Genomic DNA, 16,162 nt, shown 5'->3' on the forward strand with positions numbered 1-16,162 from the left:
GGTTTACAGAGTCAGAGGCCCGTCCCACATCCTGTTCCAAAAAGCAGGGTGTCTAAATGTCAGCATGTCATTACTTACACTGGCTGACACATGCACTGCGAGTGTCGAAACCAGTTATATGTGAAGAAAAAACAAAGACATTATCATATATATCACACTGCTGACAGTCCCTTCAGCCAAAGTACAATAGAGTTATCCACTGAAAACTCTCATTTTGTAGCTCGAGGGTTTTTTATTATACTAACTGTGGTAAAGCCTGCCCTACCAGAGCTAATGGCATTCAGCACAAAGTTTTCAGAGTTTTAAAAGAATCACAATCTTGAAGCACACAGGGCAGGAAATGGCTGCTGCATAGCGCTGTGTGAGTGAAAAGCTGCATGCTGCTGCAAGCACAGAGCAAGTCCGGCCACAACCCAGTCAGTGACGACAAAGCAGCACACCTCTACTCCATAGGCACTCTGACATCTGCTGGTTCATGTCTGAACTACTCATGTCTGAACTACTAAACTAGAAATGTTCTCAATAGAGCACATACCTACACCTAGGCCACCCTTGTGCTAAGACATTACATTTCTCAGCTACATCCACACCAAATTGCACACACTCTTCTACACCAACCTCCTAAATATTTCAGTTTTTTCTTCATCAAGATCTACACATAATTACTTGAGAATTCAAAGAAAGTAAGTAGCAGAAGAAGATATGTGTGAGTCAGAATTTAAAAGGTTTTTAAGAATAGTTCTGCACAGGTTAAAGGATGGCTTGTATACCAAACATCAATATTGTCGTATTGTTTTGTTAAATATCTACAAGCATTTCCTCTTGCATATAGTGCGAAATATAGAAAAACAATGTGCATACAATGACAGTGTCAGGGTTTGTATGAAGAATACCTGCTACATGCTGAGTCATTCGTTTTTTATATAAGGCTTTGGACAAGTGTTGTGACTCATAAGTTAAAATAAGATTGTTCTTAGGACCAGGTTTAGTTGTAAGTCCTGACTTCATCCAGACATGCTTCTCGCAGATGTGGGTTGGTCTGCAAAAAGTTACTCTCGCATTGAGAAAAACCATTGTTGTTCTCACCTCGGTTCAAGTTTCATGTCTGTTGTATTACTATTGTTGGGTGTGCTCAGATATGTTTTCAAAGTTGGCTCTTCTTTTACCTGACATTAACATAGAGACAGGGATCAGGGGGAAACAGCTGACTGGGCTCTTATGTAAATGTAACAATAATCTTCCCACCATTACCTCTGAGGATGAATCCCATTGTTATCTCAGTAGTATGATCTAAGATAAGTATACAACTGACATTTGACAAATGATATATACAGTGTTGCCTGGTGAGCTTGAGAGGTGCTAGTAGGAGGATATTAGCAGCTGTTTGGAAACTAAAGCTTTTGTGCAATCTAAGCTAAGCAAAGTTAATCGGCTGCTGGCTGTTGCTTCATATTTACCATAATGGTCTGAGATTAGTATCAATCTGCAAAAAAAAACAATTATTGTGTTGCGCAAAATGTCCAGAAAAGTGATTGAGGTTACTTCTTGAAAGAACAGCACATACAAACTGTGTAAATGTATATTGTTTTATTGAATACCAATTAAACATTTGTCCTTATTTTGTTAATGGATTATCAGACAACTGGGGAAAGTTTTCACTGAAATTGAATATCCATTCATCGCAAAGACATTCACCAGAAAACCTGAAACCAGATATGATGATACTTCAACACAAAACTGGATCCTTTTCTGTAACAGTCTTCTACTACACCATTGCCAGAGACAGCCACTGTGGACGACACAAAAACACACTTCACTCATAAAACAGTTTATAATCCCCTGTTTTATGTCCAAGTTTCATGATCACAAACGGGCTCTTACCTGCATACATCAAGGGATATTATTTACTTCCTCGTCCACAGGATCATCAAACTCCCTGAAAGCCAAAAGTCACATCATATGATCATTCTGAACACTGTGATTATAAATTACATAAAAAAAATTATGAAATGAGCGTAATGGAAATCAGCCCCTTTAGAATATAGAATATTCCGCATATAGACGTCTCCTTCCTCTCTGGGATGAAGGTGGAGGGGATGATGAGGTATTCTCCAGGGGGAAGACAGAAGCGGCTGCACACTTCTCGATTGTCGATGAAGTTCTCGGAGAGTGCTACTGATCGGTTGTACTCGAAGAAGTCCCTCGTCAGGTGAACCTGCCTTTTGCCAGAGTACTGGAAAAAAACATGTGCAGTTTGGTCACATGAGGGCACTGCATACACACCATCCATTGCACCTCGTTGTTTTTATATTTTGAATTGAACATTAATGAGACAGTTGCTTTGAATGCTCATTCTTCATTAAAAACGACGGCTCCAAGCAACAAGTTCATGAAGTGTCTTCATCTTTGCTTATGTACCTCCTCAGGCAGCTAGAAAGATAAAACACAAATCAAACATAAGAACATGAGAAAAGTGGCTACTGACAAATATCATCACTGAAATAGTCGGCTTTAAAGCAGCTCCTCACCTCGTAGATGGAAAAAACAATTGTCCAGCGAGGCTGGTACCTGTGTCTGCTCTTCTGCATCAAGCACACGATTAAGCTGCAGCCCTCCTCCCCATCATCACGGTATCATCCACCTCATCCAGACAAATAAATCAGGGATGGGTTCAAATCTGGAGTGGTAATTATGCAAAAATTATGAAACTGGTTGTACCTATAAAGTTTCTGATGCCGCCAGCTGACACGTTATTCCTCGATGTGCCTTCAAACTCGGACTCTACCCACTTCGAGTATTCGAGGGGGAGGTTGCAGATCTCAAGGTAAGAATATTCATGCAGGAAGTCAGGAAATTATATCCTGTAGAAAAAGCAGTACAAGGAAAATGGAAAAAAAACATCACATCCTCTACTTTTTCCTCCTTTTGTGTCATTAGAGATTTTTTTATTTGTTGTACGGACAATATATATGTTTGCTGTTTGGGAGATTTACCAGAACTCCTCGTTGTCAGAACTGTTGGTCAGCCTTCCGATCGTCATCACTCACACATCTCCAGTGGCCAGAACTAGAATTTGGGTGTGAGTAAGTTGAATAGTGTTTTGCACAAATAAGAAGCACTGTGAAGTGAGCGCCACACAAGTCCTCCATCCACAACTCGAACACACAAATAAGTCTTTGAAACAACAGGATTTACCTGCCACTGGGTTTGAAAACATTTCAGAGGGTTACACGCATGACAGAAGAGTACACACTTAACACCCTCATAAAAACAAAGGATGAGTCAATAGCGCTGGGTCCTCTTACAGGTGTGATTTAACTGCAATTAACTGCAATGGGCCCATTCATGACATAAACTAAAAAATGAATTAAATTTGTATTAATAATTTTATCACACTTCCACAGCTCAGTCTAAAATGTAGCTGAAACACTTTCTTGACATGATTTATGCTTTTTCAGGTAAATATGTCTTCATATTCTACAGTGGATAGTTAGTCCAAGTACTCAAGTGTCTACATCCATTGGGCTGTGAGGTTCAGTGCTGGAGTTTAATAGGAATAATGGGTCCATGTTCACCACATAATGTGTATTAAAATGAACAACATCACTGCTCCCTTGCAGTTAAGCCAAAGCACCTTGAATGCCCCCTGGTGGCAGGCAGAAGTATAAGTTACAAATCATGCAATAAAAACATCATTCAAAACTCTATTTTAAAGATGTATGGAATGCAGCACACTCTGCACGTTGAATTTCAACCCTCCACTGTGCATTTCTCCATCACATGCACAGATTATTCCAAGGATCCTGCACACTACAGCAGGGCTATTGAGGCCTGCTGTAGTGTGCAGGACTAGTCAGGTAAGTTTCGATGATATTACTGGGGAAAATATATTAGCATGCTGATTGAGGATTGTTCATCTGTTCATCTAGCCTATTTCTATTAATTATCCATCAATTGAAAAATATTTTTAAAGACGATTCCAATTGTTGGGCCAACTATTTATTTCTCTGGCATTGCATTAGTGCTTTTTTGTCATCTTATTCTACATTACATTACATTACATGTCATTTAGCTTACGCTTTTGTCCAAAGCGACTTACATTCTACAAAACAATGCCACATGCACTATCTCATGTGTGGAGACATTTCACTCCAGCCAATGTAGAAGGAAAGGCTGTGTACATTTGCAAATACTGTGCAAAGACCTATGTTAAGAATGACACAAAGATGCAGAAGCATATGCCAATTGCCCAAGTTTCCTCAGGGCTCAAATCACCCTATGAAAAAAAAAAAGTTAATATTTACAACATTTCCAGTTTATTCCCGTTAATTCCCGTATATTCCTGTATATTCCCTTATATTCCCGTTAATTCCCATGGAAAGTTTCCAGTTATGAATATTCCCGAAATTTTGCAACCCTAGTGGCCCTTCGTTCCGTTGGCTGCATCTCAAGATGTCTACTGTCCAGACTGTCTCCAAAACAATGTCATCGGTGCAAGATGGCAGCCTGTGCATCAAGGATATTTTGGCTTTATTTTTGGATAATGGGATGAGATTGATCAACTGCACCATTTCCCCGTTGTATTCCACCTGACACAGAATAAGGTTTCAGTTACCCTCAATCAGAAAAGAAACAGTATAATCAAATATAAATACAAATATTCAACTTTAATATTGTCGGTCAAACCTCCCGATTGAGATCTGGTGAAAGTAGTTGTGTTTAATTCAGGGGCTACATCCTTCCAAGGACAGGATCTTCATGGCCCATGAAAACCACCTCCTCCTTGGGCTTATTAGAACACAGGGGCTGAACCGAATTGAGACGGTGGTCTACAGAGGATTTCTGTGATCGCCGTCACCAGCTCGTCTCGTCTTTTTTGCTTTCGCCCACCAACAGAGCTGAAGTTGGACACCCCGATAAAAATGTAATGCCCCTTGGGTTTTTTCACGTGTGTACTGTTAAGTGAGATTTAAAGCCTGATACTTAATTGTTGGCCATATCGTTTCTTGCTGGCACTATTATCTCTTTGAAAAACAGCTTGTCAATAAAATGCAATTAATCCTGGGATAGGTTTTGCAGAGAGGGATGCGCCAGTTGGAGCCTTTGTGTCTCGTAGATGGAAGGACGCAATTGCCGGCTGCATTTGAAGGAGCATTTAAAATGGTCTAGTCACGCTGCTGTGATACAATCTGTCTCGAAATGCAGCCTCTGAAGGACGCAGCCCCTGAATTGAGACACAGCTTGTGTTTCATTAAGCCATTTAGTGACCCCTGATACCCTATGGATTTTCTTATAGCTGACATTGTTATCTTCTTACTCCTCATTCTTTGTCACATATACGCAGCCACCGCAGCTTCACTTGTACCTGGATGGTCTTTGTCGTTTGATCTGTTTTTACACATTCGCTCACCTGCTCCGCTCCCGTCAATGAATAGGGATGATCTGTCAACAGCCCGCGATTGTAGACAGCTCTTGAATCAATCGTGGATTGGCACAGGGACTGAGAGGAAAAAGTAGTGAGGTCAAAACCACCAGATCCCGAGAGAACACCAACAATGCTCCATGAAAGTAAAACAAGAAAGTCAAAAAAACATCAATGGAGCATCCCAGAAGGGACCCTCAGTCCAGGGCCTTCTCAATGCTTTTTAAGAGATGGGGATCAGCCTTCCTCAGGTCATGACTCTCAGAAATGCCTCCGGTGAGGTCCTCAAAATCCTCAATGATGCTGCGTCCTTTGAGAGCCTCGTAGCATCCATTCATCCTGAAGGGGAAAAAGGTTTCATGAGGGACTACACCAGAGGAGCAGGCCACTGAAATAGATAAATGGCTGCGACGAGCCAGCTGTTATCTGAACACCAGTTGACAAAGTTGAAAAAGCAAAGGGAACTCTTGTGTTTGAAAAAAAAACACCAAAAAATGTTATGTTGCAAACTTTTATAATCCCTGTCAGTAGGACACATCTGTATGCAGTTTGTTTGCTCTCTCTCACACAGACACACACACACACACACACACACACACACACACACATACACCTCAGCTGTGCAGAGTTACTGCTCGCTCACATTCTCTGCATGTCTCAGCAGCAACAAATGCTAAAGACTGAGAGAGTTGTGTAAGAGTCAATTTGTGCAGAGTCACTATGTTGATGTCAATGCATAGAAATTTACTGAGAGTCCTGACGTTTACATGGGATTTCAATGTAAAGTTAGAAAAAATACAAGCAAAAGGATCCAGGATAAGCATGATGACAGTGACGGACTGAAGGAAAATCTATCTATCTATCTATCTATCTATCTATTTATCTATCTATCTATGATAAGTGCCTAGAAGTGTCCCAAGTATTGCACTTCCGTAACCACTAGTGTGGGACATTTCTAGGCATTTGCTTTAATGTAAAGTGCCTACAAGTGTCCCACGTATTGCAGATTCCTAACCACAAGAGTGGGACATTTCTAGGCATTTTGTCTCAATGATAAGTGCCTAGAAGTGTCCGGCTCATTCTGATTGGTCGGGACATTTCTAGGCATTTTGCTACTATGTTAAGTGCCTAGAAGTGTCCCAAGTATTGCACTTCCGTAACCACTAATGTGGGACATTTCTAGGCATTTTGCTTTAATGTAAAGTGCCTACAAGTGTCCCACTTATTATACTTCCCTAATACCAAGAGTGGGGCATTTTTAGGCATTTTGCCTCAATGATAAGTGCCTAGAAGTGTCCGGCTCATTCTGATTGGTCGGGACATTTCTAGGCATTTTGCTACTAATATTATTTTAACATCTTACATGCTTTGGATGTTGACGCACTGCAGGAAAATGGTGCAAATACATTGAATTACCCCCTCTCTCTCTGCACATTGTATGATCACACCCATATTCATATTATAAACAAACTGCAGGTGGAAGCTTTTAGACAAAAGCACTTGGCTGTTGATAAACGGGAACTGGCTTTCATCACTGAACAATAGCAGCAAAGACTGACTGTAAAAACAAGGGTGTAGGAAAATATGAGGAAAACGGTGCATATAGCCCCTGAACCAATATTTAGAGTCAACACACGAGTGATACTAATACTAATCTATATGTAGTTGCATAGCTTCCATAAAAACTTGTGCCCAGAGAGTGTGTTTGCAGAGTTTTAAATAACTGCAATTTTCCTGTTTAAGCACATTGTGTCTGCTGCTGCCCCTCTACCCACCAAGAGTCTCTTCCAGATGATGCCCCGCACCCTTTTCGAGTTTGCCCAGGCATGAGGGCAGAGCCTGGAAGCAGTCATCCTCGAACAGCTGCCCTGTCTCCAGGCAGCTCTCCCTCAGAGCCCCGCAGTCCTGGTCCAGGTACTTCGCTGCTTGGGTCCCGGTCCCGTGTGATCGCTCTCGGTTGTGCGCAAGTTTGCTCGCGACGCCAGACATATTCAGCGGCTTGTGACACGTCCTGTCTGCCTGTGAGTATCCTGGTGTGTGTGTGTGTGTGTGTGTGTGTGTGTGTGTGTGTGTGCGTGTGTGTGTGTGTGTGTGTGTGTGTGTGTGTGCGTGTGCGTGCGCGTGTGTGTGTGTGCGTGTGTGTGTGCGTGTGTGTGTGTGTGTGTGTGTTGATTCAGGGTCTCTATGTTGCATTTGCAGTTCAACTTGTCTCGACACCCTGATCAGGGCTGCCTATTCTGGTTCACCTGTTTCCCACTGTGTGTATGGACTGGAGTGCTGGCTCGTGATTGGCCCAGATGTGGACCACAGTCTCTGTAGCAGAGGGATTGAATCTTTAATATATTTTTGTGTCATTTCTGTACACTCACAAACATGTTTCGCCTAAAATTATAACTTTATCTACTACAATTACATATAAAATGTTCATGTAATTTCTCATTTACGTTCAATATAAAGGGTCACATTTAGTATAAGTTTTTGCTATCATGTTCAGTTGATGTGAAAAATAACGTAAATCAAACGACTTAAAAGTAATTTGATTAAATGAGGTTACACTTATTCATAAAATGTCACTAGAAAACACCACAGCTCTTGCTATTGCAGGAAAAACAAGGAAAAACGAAGGTGCGGACAATATTGGAATCATTTAATCTGTTTGATCTGTGAAAGATTAAATAAATAGGAACAGTCAAGAGGTTTCTTAATTTTTTATTTTCTATAATTTGACATAGGTTTCCCAAGAGCAAAACACCATTTTTACTTAAAGTAGAAAAACAGTAAGATGCCTGATATACATGTCTCATATAGGATTTCTCCATTTATATGTAGGCTACAGCAAATACAATTGAATGTGTAATATAGCATTTAGATGTGTGATAAAGTGTATGTTAAATGCTTTTCTCATTGGGTTAACTGGCTAATATCACAAAGGAATCCCCGTTTGTGTTGTTTCCACAGCTAGTTCATAGCCAGGCACAGCCACTGCAAAGAACAAAAACAAGAAGTTATGCAACAACACATTGTCTAAAGTGGGAGTGCTTAAAAAAAGAGAACCTCTTTTTTCCTCACCTGTTGCATGTCCAGCTCGATCTTCCCTGAGTCACCTCTTTCCAGAGACTTGAACATTTCTGGTTGAGAGGAAAACACAAACACGGGTAATGTAAGCAGGCCTCAGCTCTCTGATTCATATCAATTTAAGATTAAGAGGTATTGGAGTTGTATTTGCGGACACTTACTGAAGAGCATTTCAAGCTTAATGAGACACGCCACAAAACTATCAAAGTCTATGGCGTACTGAGCATCGGTGTAACGATTGACTATGGCCTGCAGCACGGCACTGTTGACATGGAAACCTGTGGAAGAAACGTAACGATCATCAACTTCCTGTAAGATTGCAGGGTTGGTTTCATACATGAGGATCATTTCGGATCCTGGGGAAGTGTTTTTCCTCTTTAGAGAGGTGTCAGCTATTAACAATGGAAGTGTTAAGTTACACAGTCTCGCCAGTACTCTTCTTGTCCCTGTGGAAATGCATACATGACAGACACCAATGTGCAGGGAAGGAGTCAAACTGGCTAATCCGGCCGGACAATTTCTGATAGCAGCAATTATACACACAAACACACCACCAGCAACTAAGGATGCTTTATTTTCCTGAGCAGTTAACGGATATTTTACAAAAACAAGTCATGGGCTTCACATTACTGTCCACTGGTATTTCAGCTTTAGTGGCATTCCCAATTCAAAGACATACAGAGTCTGAATGCAGTACTAAGACATTTCTGATATATCCTTGAGCCATGCAGCAGAGTTTGACAGCTTTGCATCGAAGCATTAGCAGAAGCTGCATGGTCCTTTACATTGTTCACACTTTAACACCATTTGTTGGACATTCGCGTTTGAGATTCCTCTCGTGATCATGTCTTTTTACCTGCTTGAGTGGCGGCGCCTCTCATCTCATGGGAGCTCATGGTGCCAGAGTTGTCTGAGTCGTGATTCTTAAAGATCTCCTGTGTGACCCAGGCAGCCATGATTTGTGTTAGCAGATGCAGACAGGTGTTCCTACCATGATCATAATAAATGTCATACCAATTTAATCGCAACATACCAAATAATTCTGTATTTTGTTCCAAAGTACGTGGAACTCCATCAGTCCCAGCTTGGCACTTTCATCTTTCTGGTGAATGTTAAGGTATTCACTATGCAAAGCCTGTGACTAATCATGTATTAGTCACTTATGTATCTAACATTTGTGAATAGGGATATTAAGTCATCATCAGATGTCATATACGGATCTTAACTCCAAAGGTTTACTGCAGTGAGATTCTGCAGGGTCACAGTGACACATGTAGATTTAAGGTGCTGTTTCTCAACATAAAGAATCAGTGTCTGTTTAATGTTTTAAAGAGGATACATCCAACAGACTGACAATAAGTCGACCTGTGTCCAGGCTGAATCCATCTGTCTTGATATCAGACCCTGCAAGAAAGTGACAAAACAAAGTCTAAAGTCAATGAACATAAAAGTGTTTGTACTTAAAAAGAATCACCTTTTTCAGAAGCACTTACGGTGAGAGACAACGTTGTTCAAAAGTGTAATCAACTCAAAGACAGATATCTCCATGTCCTGTTTGGAGAAAACATGGGATGAATTTTAATTTGTAAGCCAGGATTATGGCGGTTTTAGCATTTTTGTCTCTTCCTTCCACCTACATCGCCTGCAAGCTTCTTGAAGATTTGCTTGAAATGAGGATTCACATCACTCTCAGATATCTCCTCCTGTGATAGAAAGATACCAGCAAGTGTGAGTCATGATCTCAGCATGTTAATTTAATGTATATATTATATTGACCAATGTGTATTTAAAATCTACTGTGAGACTTTTATTAAATTTAGAACTGGGGAGGTAAGACATTTTTCTTACCTCCTCTATCTTAGCATCAAGTTCCTCCTCCAGTGGACTGAAAACAGAAATGCAGAGGGTGAGCACTCTCTGTTGGTTTGCGATGAAATAACAAATAGTTTACAATTTCTATTTGTGACCAAAGGAACTATCGTCTGACTTTGTCCACTAGATGGCTGTACTGCACATGACCCTAAACATCATGTAGTCTGCCTGTTACTGTAACACAGATACCTGGTCGCAGCCTGTTTCTCTGAGAACACCCTGAGAACGAAAGTGCCATTCTTGTGGGGTGCGAAGGTTGAGGGGACAATGGCATATTCCCCTGGAGGGAGTTTGAAGCGGTCACACACTTCTCGCGTGTTGACGAAGCTGCTGCTCATAGCCACAGCTCTCTGACGCAGCAGAACATCTGGACCCAGATGGACATTGCTGCGACCTTTGTACTGAAGGTTGACAGCAGAGGAGCTTCATTAATGGAAAGTTGTGCGAGAGCCCAGACGTCCACAAGACAATCAAACAATCATTTTGATAATTGTGATGTAATTTTAAACGTCGATTGACAGACATGTACAAGAACAAATACAGACCTCATCTGGGACCTGTAAAAAATAAGAAAGAAGCATATTTATTGCACATCAGTCAATTAGTCATAAAATATTCAAATACTACAAACTGTCATATTATTGTCAGACACCTTATAAATGGCAAAGCCAATGGTCTCAATGTCGCGGTTAAGCCTCTTCTGTTGTCGTCCATTCTTCTGCATCAGCCCCACCAGAAACGTGCATCCATCCTCGCCATCCAGAGGATCGTCATCCACGTCCTCCAGACGCACCACAAACTGAGGGTTGGAGGAGAACGTGGCTGGAACACATTCAGAAGGTGAGGAAGTGTAAACTCAGAACGTCTTGCTCAGCTGTAACTGTACAAATTATTTAATTTCCCCTCACCTGCATTATTGCGGCAGCCTCCAGCCGTGGAGCCGATCCGCCACATCCCTTCAAACTGGTAGTGGTTCCAGTGGCTCACTGTGTCGCTCATGAGCGTATCCGGGGTCAAGTTACAGATCTCCAGCTTGGAGAAGTGCCTGGTGAAGTCAGAGTAGGACATCCTGGCAGGAGGAAAATATATATTATATGATAATACATTTAAAAAAGTGTTATTCATCTCACTTCACAGCCTGATTCTGAACCTAAACAGTTGCTGCTGGAGATACAGAAGATTATGATTATTAATCCATATTTTACCATCAACAAAACATCCAAAATAAAAATGTTTGTGATGCTATTGAAAGGATAAAGTCAGCAGATTTACCAGAACTCTCCATCTTCCGCCACGTGGTTTAAGTTTGTTTTCTCATCTTCGCTGATGTTTTCCCATTCACTGGATCTAATAATAGTAATTAGAAAACATAATGCTCTTAAAAAAAGCCTTGAATTATTCAATGGTTTCTTGATACAGTTATTTACCCATCACTCCAAGGCCCCGTCCACTCCACCTGACCCCATGGGTTCCTGATGCGGACCAGCTGAACCACTCTGCCTCGGGAACGAACCTTCGGAAAGAGCAAGACTTTAATATATAGGAAAAATGTGCATGCTGTTAAATTAAATGGGAAAAAAAGTGAAATAGTACCTCTTCTGCTCCGGTGAGTGAGTATGCATGTCCTTTCACAAGTTTCAGAGATGTGACTGCCTCGGTCTCATAGGCACTGCTTATCTGAGAGCACCAACAGCAAACATTGATGGCATTAGTGCTGCTAAATGTTGGATTGTTTGCAGATAGTCATGCAAATCAGTAGTGAAATAAGATTTACATCAATAGAGCAGCCGAGCAGTGAACCTAGCATCAGTGCCCTCCGTATGATCTGGAAGAGATTTGCTGGAGCCTTGTCTAAGGAGTAAATCTCTGCAATTCCTCCCGTGAAATCCTCAAAACCTTCAATAGTGTTTCCACCTGAAAGAGCCTCATAGCATCCATTAGCCCTGTCAAACACAAAGAGACAGGAATACACTACACGTTCACAGATACCATAATGTTTCGATTGGAGATAAAAAAGGGCCCATACATACTTTGCATAGGCCTTCTCCAGTAGAGCGCTCCAAAACTCAGAGCCCTCCGCTGAGTGGACAAACAGCAGCTTTCCATCTCTGGTGGGCAAACGGTCGTCGACCACCACGTCCACCCACTCACCAAACTGCCAGAACTGTGACGGAAATATTTATATATAAAAATATAAATGAATTAGTTCTTAACCCTCCTAGTTCATTCACCTGTCCTGCAGGCAGTTGTGTGAGTCTGCGATTGGATGTTCTGTCTGCGTGTCAGGTGATTACATATCAAACACAAATGTAAAATAGTCTCATTGTTTTTTATTGTCACAATGGTTTTTTATTCACCATGTATTCAAGTTTCAACTGGTGGTGGCGCTAGAGTGAAAAGCCAGTGGTTTTCAACATCGGTGAGGTATTGATTGCCTTGTGGATGTATAACAACGCCAGTTTTCATTCAAATAACCCATCATTCTATGGTCTAACATGGCAGGAAAGAAGACAGTCTAAGAAAGATAAAAGACCGGAAACTCAGAGGTTATGCAAATCAGGGTTAGATGAAAAAAAGCGTTTGTCACCTGGAAGTGAAATATCCCGGCGTAATCCTCTGTGAAACTCTGTCCAGAAGGCACCACACGAGCCAGGATGCGGTGGTCCAGAGTCAGAGAAGCTATAGCAGCCAGGAGCCAGCAGTCACCTGCAACGGAGCCGATTCACACTCTGAGATTGGGCAACATGTGGTGTTTACCACAATGCAACAGTGCAGTAAGTAGATATGTTCCAACAATCTTCCTTTGGCAAGCTCAAAAAGACGGGGGTTTATTCCACAGATATATACAGTATACTGTCCTCTTCTAAAAGCCATTACAGTCCATCATCCATTTTCTTTCCCCTCACTTACCCAGAGCTCCCTGGCAGATGTCTGTCCTCGTGGCTCCATCGTCAATGAACTTGGGGTTGGAACACAGCTCCTATAAAGAGCAGCAAACATTCGTTTTTAGAAAAATGTAATTAATCCAGTTTCTTTTGGTCCACATATTCAGAAATATGCTACCTACCTTTGGCCTCTTCCAGTCCAGACCCCTGGTCTTGGATGAGTATGGTCCCAGTTCATTATACCCCAAGGATTTCCTCTCAGCTGGAAACAGGTTGTCCTCGAAGAGACGTCCACTCTTGAGACACTGCTGCCGTAGACTCTCATAGTCCTGCTGGGAGAACTTCACCGCCTGCTGGTTGGTGCCAATGCCTTGCTCCCTCTCCTTCTGGTGGGCCAGTCGGTCTGCGGTGGATGTCATCCTCACCTCAGACAGTTTCTACACTCGCTGGGCCTGGATTTTTCTCTTGTGAGAAGAGCCAGTCACAAAGTAGACGTGTCTTTGTCCCAGCTTCCTTTATATCTGCAACGGGTTACGGAAGACAGGGATCACAGACAGGGAGGGGCCTCCAATGGACAGGTGAGGCAAACAGAGCAGACCACAGCAACCCTAGGCAAATCACCTGAGAGCAGGCTGTGGCCAGAGCTGAAATCCAAACAGGGCCACACCCTAAAGCACCATTGTCATTGCCAAATTTGTCGACTTCCACTTCAAAAGCAAAGGAAACCAACTATCTAATCGGGTAACAGGCATTCTACAATAATCTTTTACAAAACATCCCATCAAAGAAAATAAAACAATAGAGATGTTTTCCCCAGGTTAATGTGAGGAATTAAGTTCACACAACGCTTAGAATTGAGACATGAAAGATTAAATGGTTGTAATGAAGTAACAGTTGAGCAAGACTCAGAGTAGCAATGTATTGATATTGCAACACTGAGCCTGGGGGATGTCTATATGCAGTCAGCAAATACATTAGGATTCAATATGGCTGAAATGTAATGCCCATATCAATAGAATGCATTATTACTGGACTCAGACTGCATTACAAATAATTAATTATACATGTACAGTTGTTTTTACCAAACAGCTGACAGACATCAACCATTGACTTTATGTAAGTAAAATACCACGTTTAACTTGATGCAGCAACTGTGATTTGGTTCCTATTCTCAGCTGTTAACATAGTGGGACATGTACTGTTGCTCTATTTGCGTGGATTACAATAGTTCATATGCACTTGTACACTACACCCTGGCCTATGGGGGATTTCTAATGAAACACAAATTGATTTCCAAGTGCCCCCTTTCAACTTTAATTTGAGGATGTTTACATCCACAATGAATTTAAATCACTTTTAGGGGACCAAAAGTAATTGAACAAATAATGTTATGTTAATGTTATTTTTGTTCATGTTAATGCTAATGTGAACTTGAATGATATTACTTGATTACATTTTCTTTTCCAGCTGGTACACATTTAAACTTCACATTAGCTATGAGGCTTTCAGTTTAACAGTCCATTTGGGGAGCTAACTTTCTCCAATTGCCTTCTGCTTGCCTTGTCATTTATCACAGATTTTTTATTTTGAGAGCGTTGGTAATTAACAAAAACATTATAGTAAAGCTCAATTGGGCTGAGAGGAGCTGCGGAATTAGATAATAATCATTTATGAGCTTTTCATTCCAAGTGAAACTCGTATTCTACTCAGTTATACTGTTATATATACGGACTATCTAGAGTTTTATTTAAAAAAACTAAACGGATCCAGTCTGTTTGGGTGTGGCTGAATAATTGACAGAGATCTAACAACCCACAAACTGTCATAGATTGAGATTCTATTGAATCTTTTTTTCCACCAGATCTACACCCACCTCGAACTAGCATGAAGAGCACAGTGAAACCCCCCCAGAAATAGCTCAAACTAGTTCACATTTGGCTAAAAATACTGCTTTCATTTCACACCCATCATTAAAACATAAAAAGTTGATTTAGAAAATAAGATTTGAGTACTTTATCATAGTAATTACATATCTCTATGTTACAACGCTCTGACAGGCCTATGTTTTTGTCTATGTTGGTCTGTGTGGTTCAGATGACACAGGCACTTAATCCAGGATAAGGATTAAGATAAATTTATGCTAATTTCAACTTTTCCAGGTGGCAAACCATATTATTTATTTAGCTGTTGTCAAGTCAATCAGCCCCATACATTCTGAGATAAAGACGACAGTGGAACCGTCACTTTCCCTCTTATTCAATCAGAATGAACTCTCAGTTTAAAGCAACGTGTATATATTTAATTCTCTAAAACTGTCACTGTCAACTGTCACTGTCTATATTGACACTTCTTGTGATATGTGGAAGGGGCAGTTATTCCTGTTTTAGTATAGATGTGTGTATTATGTGCATGTAAACTTAGAGCTTAAACTTTCATGGTTGGTCCATAAGTGGTGTGTATTTATCCAAACACAACACATGATGGGCATTACAAATCCAGGCTACACCAGGACATCAGGCTTCCTAATTCATAACTCAATTCATATCCAAGAATTTCTCTGTATATCCTCTGAAAATGCACAACAACTTGTATACACTTGTCACTTTGGTTTTACACTGCTTGGTTTTACTCTCACACTTTGAATGTACTGTATATATTATATTTGATTAGATTTATATCGAGCTGTATTTTGTTGACCTGAACTGACCTGACCTTCTCATCCAACTGTCTTTATTGTTCCTTTGCCCCTGTGTTAACTTATATTTGATAAGTAAAACTTGAAATTGCATGTTCAAAAAACATGAATCAATTAAAAGTAATTCTTTGAATTTGAAAACGCTCTTTTCTGATTGTATATTTCTTTAGTTAGTATTTCTGTTAAGTAAGTATTAAATATACTTACCTAATA

At 40.8% G+C, this 16,162-nt stretch overlaps 1 protein-coding gene and 1 long non-coding RNA gene across 3 annotated transcripts; both read right to left on the bottom strand.

Annotated features, from left to right (window-relative positions):
• Window positions 1–1,619: 1,619 nt before the first annotated feature.
• LOC128453900 (uncharacterized) lies at window positions 1,620–7,328 on the bottom strand. Of its 2 annotated transcripts, XR_008341563.1 has the most exons (7): window positions 7,198–7,328; window positions 5,411–5,761; window positions 2,994–4,589; window positions 2,719–2,861; window positions 2,529–2,641; window positions 1,882–2,430; window positions 1,620–1,789 (listed from the first exon to the last, which is right to left on the bottom strand). It is a non-coding gene; the product is annotated as an uncharacterized LOC128453900 (long non-coding RNA). The 2 variants fall into 2 exon arrangements; XR_008341562.1 differs by having other exon boundaries at window positions 2,529–2,861.
• A 796-nt stretch (window positions 7,329–8,124) lies between these two features.
• capn8 (calpain 8) lies at window positions 8,125–13,807 on the bottom strand. Its single transcript, XM_053437017.1, has 21 exons — window positions 13,437–13,807; window positions 13,280–13,349; window positions 12,957–13,075; window positions 12,400–12,533; window positions 12,144–12,312; window positions 11,963–12,046; window positions 11,797–11,882; window positions 11,642–11,716; window positions 11,278–11,438; window positions 11,022–11,191; window positions 10,915–10,926; window positions 10,559–10,770; window positions 10,346–10,382; window positions 10,135–10,200; window positions 9,991–10,048; window positions 9,837–9,901; window positions 9,531–9,599; window positions 9,354–9,432; window positions 8,659–8,775; window positions 8,492–8,550; window positions 8,125–8,404 (listed from the first exon to the last, which is right to left on the bottom strand). The coding sequence occupies exons 1-21, from the start codon at window positions 13,671–13,673 to the stop codon at window positions 8,381–8,383; spliced, it is 2,103 nt and encodes a 700-aa protein (XP_053292992.1). The 5' UTR covers window positions 13,674–13,807; the 3' UTR covers window positions 8,125–8,380.
• Window positions 13,808–16,162: the final 2,355 nt, after the last annotated feature.

This window comes from Pleuronectes platessa, chromosome 12, assembly GCF_947347685.1.
Source record: "Pleuronectes platessa chromosome 12, fPlePla1.1, whole genome shotgun sequence".
Lineage (NCBI taxonomy): Eukaryota > Metazoa > Chordata > Actinopteri > Pleuronectiformes > Pleuronectidae > Pleuronectes > Pleuronectes platessa.